The sequence below is a fragment of the Benincasa hispida genome, chromosome 2, assembly GCF_009727055.1.
Source record: "Benincasa hispida cultivar B227 chromosome 2, ASM972705v1, whole genome shotgun sequence".
In the NCBI taxonomy this organism is placed as follows: Eukaryota; Viridiplantae; Streptophyta; class Magnoliopsida; order Cucurbitales; family Cucurbitaceae; genus Benincasa; species Benincasa hispida.
In genome coordinates, this window is record NC_052350.1 from 12705558 (window position 1) to 12715991 (window position 10434).

General features: G+C 37.9%; 1 protein-coding gene across 1 annotated transcript; it reads right to left on the reverse strand.

Annotated features, from left to right (window-relative positions):
* Positions 1 to 3078: 3078 nt before the first annotated feature.
* LOC120070864 (protein DEK-like) lies at positions 3079 to 8134 on the reverse strand. Its single transcript, XM_039022756.1, has 11 exons — positions 7114 to 8134; positions 6965 to 6998; positions 5723 to 5802; positions 5525 to 5584; positions 5245 to 5355; positions 5076 to 5156; positions 4924 to 4998; positions 4289 to 4784; positions 3792 to 3889; positions 3667 to 3697; positions 3079 to 3566 (listed from the first exon to the last, which is right to left on the reverse strand). The coding sequence occupies exons 1-11, from the start codon at positions 7729 to 7731 to the stop codon at positions 3415 to 3417; spliced, it is 1836 nt and encodes a 611-aa protein (XP_038878684.1). The 5' UTR covers positions 7732 to 8134; the 3' UTR covers positions 3079 to 3414.
* Positions 8135 to 10434: the final 2300 nt, after the last annotated feature.

The following is a 10434-nucleotide window of genomic DNA, read 5'->3' on the forward strand; positions in this document are numbered from 1 at the left end:
ACATATCGGTCGCTGCATGTGGCATGATGAGTAAATCAGACGTGTCAGCCTCTGGATGTAGGATGTCAGTGGGTGAGTTAGACACGTCAAACTGTGTATGTGGGACGTCGACCTCTATAGGTTGGACGTCAATGGGTGATGTTATGGTATCGGGCTCTAGAGGAAAAATGGGAGTAGGTGTAGTGGAATTTAGAGGTTCTACAAGGAGATGGGAGTATGAGAGGCAGTTGCATCAGTGGTATCGGGATTAATAGGTGGGATGAGCGAAATCGTGGCATCGTCACCTGTATGTGGGATGGGTGACTTGTCGTCTCCTCAATCACCATGGAACCCTTCGATTAGTAAACATAAAATGATGAGTTCACAAACACGAAAAAAATTAAATATAAAGCAACGATAGTAAATGCAAATCTTGCACATAGACCGCAACAGTGACTGGATGGCCGACAATTGTGCTTTCATGTCTGTCATGTTTTCCTCGATCTTGGATACATGACTATCTATACTCGATATACGGTCATCCAACCTCGATAGTGAGTTGTCAATGCTCCGCAGGTACGAATAAATAGAATCGTTGGGATTGGCTCCCTCCCTACAGCCAGCACACTCAGGACATTCCTCATCCATAGATCTCTCTATGAGAATCCACATGATGGACACCATGTGGGTTCAACTCATCCTCATCGCGTACGTCTCACACCACATCATGAAACATATCATCACTAGGTGTGTGTCCCTCCCTCCACCCTTCCACATTCAGCATCCTCGTGCTCAGAATACTCATGTTCATCATTGTTACCTCCATGATGATCATCATTGTCGCTTTCAAAACTACCTCCACTACTCGACCTACTACCACTTCCAGTATTATCATCATTGGCACCTAGATCGAATATAGGTCGTCTGTCCACTAGGGTATCCTGAAACTCCCTCTCGACGTCGGTCATAACAAGACCCTCTTTAACCCTTGTCTACATTAACATCCCAGTAAAACGGTTAGTGTCAATTTAATAACCAAATAAACATATTATCCATAAAGTACACTTACATTGTTAGACTCGAATATGTCTCTCTCGAATACTTTGAAGGACACTGAGTGAGAGCATGACCATCGTAATATACAAGGCAAAGCCACCTTGCTCCTTCACTTCGCAATGTTCCCAAGTATCGATGCTGCTAGGATCCCGTACGTCCATACCTAAATAAAGTTAAACATATATTAAAAACAATAGTAATGTTAAATCAAACAACACAATTATTATGTTAAGCAAATTTACCTAAAACGCTTATGAAAATCCACGTTAAGTGTCTGAAGCTTATGAGCAATACAAAGCCGTTACGTTTGAAGAGTTTTTAGTTTTGGTTGGGTTTCAGTAAAAGGGTAAGAAGACAAAAAGATGAGGACATTTACGTAATCTAATATGAGAATGATGTCAACAGAAGGTCAATTGCCATTATTTTAAAAAAATGGGTCATTTGACATTTTGGATCTAATAATGGATCATCCGTACAAAATTTCCAAACTATTCCGCACGTGCTTTTGTGGACGATTTTCACATTTTCTTGGCTTGGAAAGGTGGGTTGATATTTCGATTGAGTTGTTTTCCGACGATTTTGCTTTGGCATGTGTTGGAGATTGTACTATTTGGAGTGATAGACACAAGGTATGTGATAATTTACCCAAGTGGCTTTTGATATTTTGATTTACATGGCCAGAGGCTGGAACTGGAAGGTCCAAAAGAACATTTATGGCCTTTTTTCTTTCCCGTGAGATAGTAAAATAAATTATTTTCTCCTCCAGTAAGGTTAACGGCGTTGAAAACACAAGCTACTCCCCCCACCCAAAATTCCTTACATGAATATTCAGCTATTAGGAGCTTTGCATTTTGATCCGCATTTGTACTGGTGCAGCTCCTTCAAAACTCCATCTTGTAACGCTTTCATTTTGAGTTCATTCAGTTTCTCTGGCTCGAAACAGGAAGCTTGCAAGTCTTTGACGGCATATCTTAGCAAATTCGTGGTGCTGAAACTCGATCAGGAGAGGGCCTCGAGCTTTGAGAATGGTCCTATCAAGAAACAGTAAAAAAGACGAGCACATTGCAGTTTCACACCACGAATTCACAAACTCATCCACATCCCCGACTCCATCAACAACACTGGCTCACGCATAGCCCAACCACCACGAACTCACCACGTTTAAACTTAGTCACCTGAGAGAGACATTATTGCAAGATTAACCACCCCATGGGATTCAAGAGCAGTAAACAAACACAATTACGATAGCACACCAGAAAAATCAATCTCTAAACATTGGGAGTGTGACAGGCATATAAATGATAAGAGGCAGACTTTGATTGAAACCAAAAATAAAATCACAAAGGTTATGACTTGAATGAACAATATTATAGTGTCACTTATCCTTAAGAAAATGAATGATTTGTTTTTTTTTAATGAAAAAAACCTTGAATATACAAAAGCATACCAAAAAAACCAAACCCACAAAAAAGTAGCAACAAAAAGGAAGGAGTTGTTGGGAAACCTGTGCAACAACGCATGTTGGAAGCGCCGGGGATGTCAAAAACCAGTTTGCCAAGACAAAGTGTGTCGGGTTCAGGCTTTGTAATATCTCCAATATGTTCCGATCAATGGAACAGTTTGCTTCAACCTCCACAAGACAGCACCCTCCGCCATACAGTCCACTATGAGTTTCCTACCGGAGCTGATGGTGACACGCACAGCAAGGGGATATCCATGGACAACCATGCTGCTTTGGCCTCCACAGAAGTCATAAAGCTCAAATTAAACATTTCAGCAAGTAATAAAATTTTGATTCGAATTTGTTACTCTGCAAAAAAAGTTAGTATATTTAGCACCGCCTATAACCCGCCAAAATAAATTGTTAGGCAAGCCTGAATAAAATTTTCAGTATGTAAGAATGTGCATGCCATTGCCAGCTACACAGAATAACATTTTCTGAGTCGTGACATAAGGTTTAAGAGCATAAGACAAATTCCATCTCCTTCAACCCTGATTATTAGAAAAAGCATATACATTAACGTCAATTGTAGGATGATCAAGTGCAACCAAGATAGAGGAATTCATCATAATCAGCTTTGCAATCTAATATTTTAAACCTTGTTCCATTAAGACGTAATCATCTAACTACTTGTCTAGGGAGGGGGGCCTAAAATACAATTAGTTTGTGGGGAAAGGGAAAAAATGGGACTAGGCTAACAAGTTACCATACAAAAATGTTAAATCTATATGGTACATTATACAGACCGTGCCAGAGATATCTAAACATTTACTGTAACATTCAAACTGCTGATGGAGATCATGAAGTGATGATCATTCAGGAATGTGTTCTATCATCTTCTGCCAGGGCTATAGAAAAGTAAGGATACATTAAACAAGTTAAGCATCCTCATCCTTGTCCTCATCTTTGTCCGTATCATCACCACCATCATCAGCTTCCTCTTCTTCATCACTCATGTTATTTATCACATCTGTGATAATATCCTTCACCTCTGCTTTCCTATGCATTAAATCCACACCGAAGTGGGTACCTATTACAAACAATTGCCAAGTCAGCATAATAACAGGCAATTCTTTCATGAATATGCCAAAAATCGTGTGCATGTGTGCGTATAACAAGGGAATACATACCAAGTTGCCTGAGAATGTCAGACAAAGTTGCCTGCACATAACAGATAAAGGGAAGTAAGGATAAAAAGGAGCATTATTTCTAACCATTCATAACGAATCCCATAAGACCAAATTTTTGTACTTACAGTATTGAAATCAACTTGCTTCAGAATATTAACTACAACTTCATGCATCTCCTCCCTACTGGGTTCTTTCTTAACTTTCTTGCTACTTTTTCCCTTACCTAATATCACAGAAAGATAACCATGAGCCAGTGTTTCTGCTGTAATCTAAGAGTCCAAAAAACTGTGTAGAAGAATAAAGGTAAACAATTCTCGTAAAATAGTGTAGAAAGATAACGGTGTACTACTGCTAGGTAACTGTCCCTTTTACAAGAGAGACTGTGACCTTCTGCCACCCAACCTTTTGGGTGAGCACTAGTAAAGATCTTGTAAATAAAGCATTATATCCAATAGGGTTTAAGCCTTTCAAAAGTGAATAATAAAGCTCAAATTCACAACTGCTTTCAAAATTATTGAAAAATGCTATAACCCCTCCTAAAAAATAAATATAAATAAAAAAGCCTACGAATTGAATGACCCCAAAAGATAAAAGTGAAACAATTAGTAGGAAGGTAATTTACCTTGTTCTTCCACAGAAATCTTTGCAGGGGCTTTGCTTGTTTGTTTCTTGCCTGAAGGTTTTTCCTTCACGGGCTTCTTTTCCTCCACTTTTTGCTTTTTTGGCGTGCCCTTTGGCTTTGATGGTGAGGCAGCAGATTTGACAGCATCCTTTTTTGAAGTCGAATTAGATGATTTCTTTGTTGATTTTGCAGCTTCTTTAGCAGATTTTACAGCTGCTTTCTTTGAAGAAGATTTTTCAACAGATTTAGAACCAGAATCATCTTTTCCAGCCTTCTTAGATGACTTTTTTGGACTAGGCATTTTTTCCAGTGTCTTATCATCCTCATCTGATTTATCTTTTTCATCAATTTCTTCTTTTGAGGCAGTTGCATCATCATCGTCATCTTCTTTATCATGGGAATCATCCTTCTCATTTGAGGTTTCAACTTTATCCTCTTCTTCTTCCTCAACCTCCGAGGTATGTTTTCTCTTCTTTGTAGGCTGAGATTTTTGTTTCTAGAGGAAAGTAACAAAAAGTTGTTAATAACAGAAAGACGAAGGTTAGACACAAACTAGCAGGCCCTGAACATCAAAGTTATGGGGCCTACATACTCCTAAAAGCCAAACATGCCCTACAATACTAAAGAATGAATACCTTAGCAGGCACTTCTGCAGATTCTCCAGAACCAACTGTCTTGCCTGAACTGGCCCTCCGTCGCTTTTTGACTTTCTGAAATGCAAACAGACAACAAGATTTTAGAAGTGTAACAATTGATGATACTCAATACAACAATGATTGAATAAAACCTGCTCCTTGTCAGCCAGCAAAACATCAGTTGTAGCATGTGGTGACTCCAAAAATTCTAACAACTTTGCTGAGAGCTCCTCCTGAAAACATAGGACTGAAGAAGTAAGTTCGAGGCAGAACAAATAAATCCAACACATGCTATAGATATTTTGGCTCATAAATTCTTGCCTTCTTTACACTAGCTTTATTTATTGGGATATTTAACACGTCACAAAAATCCACCAATTTTTCTTTCACACACTTATCAAGCTTCTCCTTTACCTTCGTCCTTTGTTTTTCCTGCCAAGAACACATGAACCATCAAGTAAATACATACACGGCTGCAAAATTAGAAAACAAGACTATATTTTCACTTAGCTCATGTTACAACTCAGTTGATACACATTAGACAATCACTAAAGGCTTTTACTAATAAAAAAAGGCAGTAGAAAGTTGGATAATGAAATACCTCATTCTCTACCCAAACATAACCCGAAAACTGGCTTATATTCCTTTTCAAGGTTTGAGCCTGCGTAAAATAGGCATTCCAATACACATAAAATGATCACTACAAGCCAGCCAATAAATTAAAAACAGTATGAATATCTATTGTTAATTGAACCAGGGTAGCTACTAGCTACACCAAATCAAAAATAATTTTTATCACCTTTGCTTTCTTTCCAAACAGAATTGTATGAAGTAGTTGCAGATTGTCATCAGCTTTTCTCTTTGACAATTTGAAAGCCACTGAAATAGTTTTTACCGTTAGCTAATTAGAAAGGGTATAGTCAAAAAGTTAAAATAGGTCTACAAGAGCATCCACAACAGCAGTAGGTTTAACATCCTTCACATCAGTAAACAATTCACTCCAAGCAAGATAGATTCTCACAAGATAAGACTCGGGCATGATAAGACTTGTAAAACATGGGAACAAACATACAAGATACACAATGCTTTGAACTGAATAAAAGCACACGAACACTAACAGTCAACACATTTTCATTTTAATATGGATGAACCACTCCATCATTTTTAACATACAAGATACACAATGCTCTGAACTGAATAAAAGCATACGAACACCAACAAGTCAACACATTTCATTTTAATATGCATCTTAAATTCTTCCTCCAAGTTAAACGAACAGTTAAGTTCAACTGAGGATTAAGAGAGCAGATGTCCAAATTCATTTTATTAAATAAAAAATATAAATTAAATAAATAAATTTAAATTTAAATTAATTAATTAATTAATTAAAAAAAAAAGAAAAAAAAAAAAAAAAAAAGAAAGAAAATAAAGAAAGAAAAACAGTTTTTGACCTCTGAAGAATATGAGGAAATCATGTCAGTGGTGAAAAATTTTCCCCTTAGATACATAATTTATCAGGATTTTTATTGATCTAATGACAACTGGACCGATTTTGCATTCACAAAACAGCCAACCACACTATATCTTCTAATGCATGAAAACCCTGAATATATTGACCAATGATCTAATTGAATTTGACAATTTGACAGAGCTATGGTGGCTTATCATGACAGTTTCTAATTTCTAAGCACTTTCACCTCTACAGATAATTTTCCAGCTGGCAGTTGAAAATCCAGCTTCAAGCAATGTGAGATAAAAGACTGGAGAAATATAGCAACGATGTCATGAAGACCATTAGAAGAAGCCACATTGGAGGCCTGACGTTAAACGCATAATACAATTCAACAGACAGAACATTCCAATAATGAATTGAACAAGAAATACATCCGAACCAACATTAAAAACAAAGTAAGAGACAATCTAAATTATGATAGCAAATGTCAGTGTGCACTTGATAGTTCTAGCCCACATCAATAACAAAAGAACTAAGAACATTTGTATGAATTTCGATGGAAAATATTACACAGCAATCAAGAAATACCGTTCGGAATATCCTTCAGCGTAGTGCCGCGGCCCTGAGAAAAAAAGAAGCGCAATTTAAAATATGGAAAAAAAAGAAAGAAAGAAAGAAAGAAAGAAGAAAGAAAGAGACCCAAGTAAACGTAACATACAGTGAACTCACCAACATACCTTTTCAATTGAGAGAGTTTTGCTTGCAGAAGACCTTCCCAACCTCCCTGGCGATGGCACGGAATACCGCTCAACTGTCTTTCTCTCCCTGGCTGGCCTCTCAATGGTTGGGGTGACCGGCTCCTTCAAACTGGAATCTTTTTTTCCTTTCTTTTCTGCAGAATTTTTTCTTGATTTCACAGACGCATTTCTATCCTTCTTAGCATCGACCTTTGATCCCTTCTTCGAAACCTCGCTTTCTTCCTCTTCACCTTCGCCTTCAGTTTCAACCTCGTTGTCACCTTTATCGTCCTCCTCTGCGCTTTCTTCCTCTTTCTTGTCAGAATTTGTTTCTTCGGCTTCATCATTTTCAGCAGTGCCCTGTTCCTCACCTTCTTCTTGAATTTCCGGGTCAGCTTTATCCTCCTCATCCTCCTTACTCTCACCGGGTTTAGCATCACCATTTACCTCTTCGCTAGTAGCTTCCTCTTTATCAGCTATGTCAGTCTTTTCTTTTTCCAGCTTCCGGCCTCGGGAAGCATCTTCATCCTTGCTGTCTTGCTTCCCTTCGAGTTTCTTTTTCTCCCCGACAGGAGCTCCGTCACCTGCTTTCTTGTCCTCTATGTTCAGAGACGCCATAGAAGTTGGAAAGAAGACAAAACCTGGGAATTGTAGGTAGAGAAGAGTAGAGGGCTGAGAGTGGAAGGGGATTGTGAATTGGGGAGAAACCCTAGAAAGGGTGGGGGAAGAAAGAAGGGGAATTAGTAGCAGAAGGAAGAGAAGGGGTTTGGAAAGTGAAAGCGCGTAGATGGAAAGAGAAACAGAGATGGGATCGGGAAAATTGGGTTAGTTTTGAGGAAGTGGCAAATGAAATCTAGTAGAGGGCGGGGAGAAGAAGCGGGGTTTCAAAAAATTTTAGAAGCCAAAAACTAAAAATGTTAGCGGGGCTCGCGCCTGCTTTTGGGTTTTATCCCTCTGCTTCCCTCCCGGCGATCCCCCACCTCGAGGCCTCTACCAATTTTCCCTTTTTCTTTCCCTTTTTCTTTTAAAAAAAATAGGAAAAACAAATAATATGCCTCTCTTCGCCTTCGGCTTTCCTCTTCCATAGGATTAGCCTAATCCATATATCTGCGGTCGCCACGTGTGCATCTCGCTGTTACTGATCAATTATTACACTCTTTAACTTATTATCATATATTTCTCCCAATAATATCCTATTGGTTCGTTCTATACACTCAAAACCCCCACTCCTCAATTCTAAAATTTTACCATAACTGTATATCTGCATGATTAATTTTTCAATTATTTTCAATTTTACAACCTTGATGGATTGTTTTTGTTAAATTTGGTTAAATACTCTTTTTGTTTGATTTTTGAATTTTATTAAATTTTAGTTATTATATTTTCAATAAATCTTGAATTTAGTCTCCACTACTAGTTTGTTGTGGATTTTTTTTTTTAACTTTTGTTATATATAGTATTTTTACCATCAATTGCCAAAATGTATTCACATTTATGTATTTTCTTGTATGGATATTATTATTATTATTTGACTAATTTGATAATTTTTTTTAAAAAAAAAACTTGGAGGGATTAAATTTAAGATTTTTGAAAGTATAGGGACTAAATTTTAGACAATTGAAAGTTATAGGGACTAAAATTGAAAAAAACGATGTCGTGGGTCGATTATGGAATCAAGGGTAAAATGGTCAACGAACAATAAACGAAGAAGAAAAAGAGCAAGGTCAAAGGAAAGATGGGCCTAGTCAGCCTCGACTAGCCATCAATAAGGGCCCAGGGTTGATAAGCCTAGCATAAGCTTAGCCAAAAAGGGATGGAATCCTAAAAGCGCGAGTAAGAATGTTGGACTGGTTAGCCTTGACCCAAGAGAATCCAGGAACAGTCGGCCCAAAAAAGCCTAATCAAACAAGGAATAGAAGAAGAATTGAAACCTATAAAATACATCATATAACTCCATATGAGGTAACTTAAAATTCCAAGTCTCTTTCTATTTCATAATTCTCTTACTGACATAGGCAATGGAACCTTTTTTTTTTATTTATTTTGTAGGTCCTTTCTTCCCCATATTACAAATTTACTCTTGATGTCGCATGAAGGTTATTAGCGCTTTCCCTTAGCCAAAATTTGACATCAATAGTTGGCGTCGTTTATGGAGACAAGAGTAATCTACCAATGCAAATTAAAGAAATAAAAGCTATAATGGCCTAGTTCCCATAAATCATGATAAATAAGAAATTTTAAAGACAAAAGCCATGGATGAATCGAATCCCTATGACCAAAATCAAAGGAACCAATGTGTTAGAGAGTGGAAGTCGAGTTCAAGACGACTTAGGTCGAGTCCAAGGCCAAGGCTACCAATGTCGAGGATGAGTCCGAGATCAAGGCTACCATTGTCAAGGCAAAGGACATCAAACTAAGGCCAAGGAGATCAATTTGAGGTGAAGAGTCAAGTCTGACGTTGAGGCTCGAAATTATTAATGGGGTGCGAAGTTATAACTAAAATTTCACAAGGGTCGATCGACGCCGACCCAAAGCACATTAGCGAACAATATTTTCACCGTCCAAACACATCCAAGTACACCATACACACTATAGAAGATAATCTGGATCGATGTCGAGATCGAGGCCAACCTCAAGCATATAAGGGCTAGAAATCACCCTATCATAACGTCTAGAAAATTTCGTGTGTTGGGGTTGATACCCTAAATCTCGTGGGTTATGCAGTTTGTAATTGTAATGTACAAACATTTTATTAATTTAACAAAATATGAGATATTTTATTTGACATTTAGTAGCATTAACTCATAAACCAATAAACTAACATCTAAGATTATATTTTGTAGCTTAAACATGTATGCAGAGACATACAGGTGGATTGCGTTTAAGTGATAACCTAAATGGTCTTGTGACGTCCCAAAATTTTAGGATAAACTCAATTTGCTTTATCTTGGGAGAAATTGAGGATTTTGTTGAAATATATGTGTGTGTGCGCGCTATGTGAGGAGTTGTTATTATTTCTTTTTTTTTAATTGAGGAAAAAGAGGGAAGTTAGGGTTTAAAGAGAACTTTTTTTTATTGTATATTAGGTTGGCCTCGATTTATGTGCAAAGCAAAGACAAAAAAAGGAAGCAAATTATTTCCCCTTCCTTATTTGTGATGGTGCCCCCCTTTTCTTCTCCTTGTCCCACCCGAGTACGGCTTCTGGACGACAGACGCACGCACACTACACCGATGACTGCTTCCGAACGAAGCTCACTACCATTCGTGCCTTGGTCAGTAGCACACCAACCCAGCCCTCGTCGTTGTTCGTTCGCGTTAGCG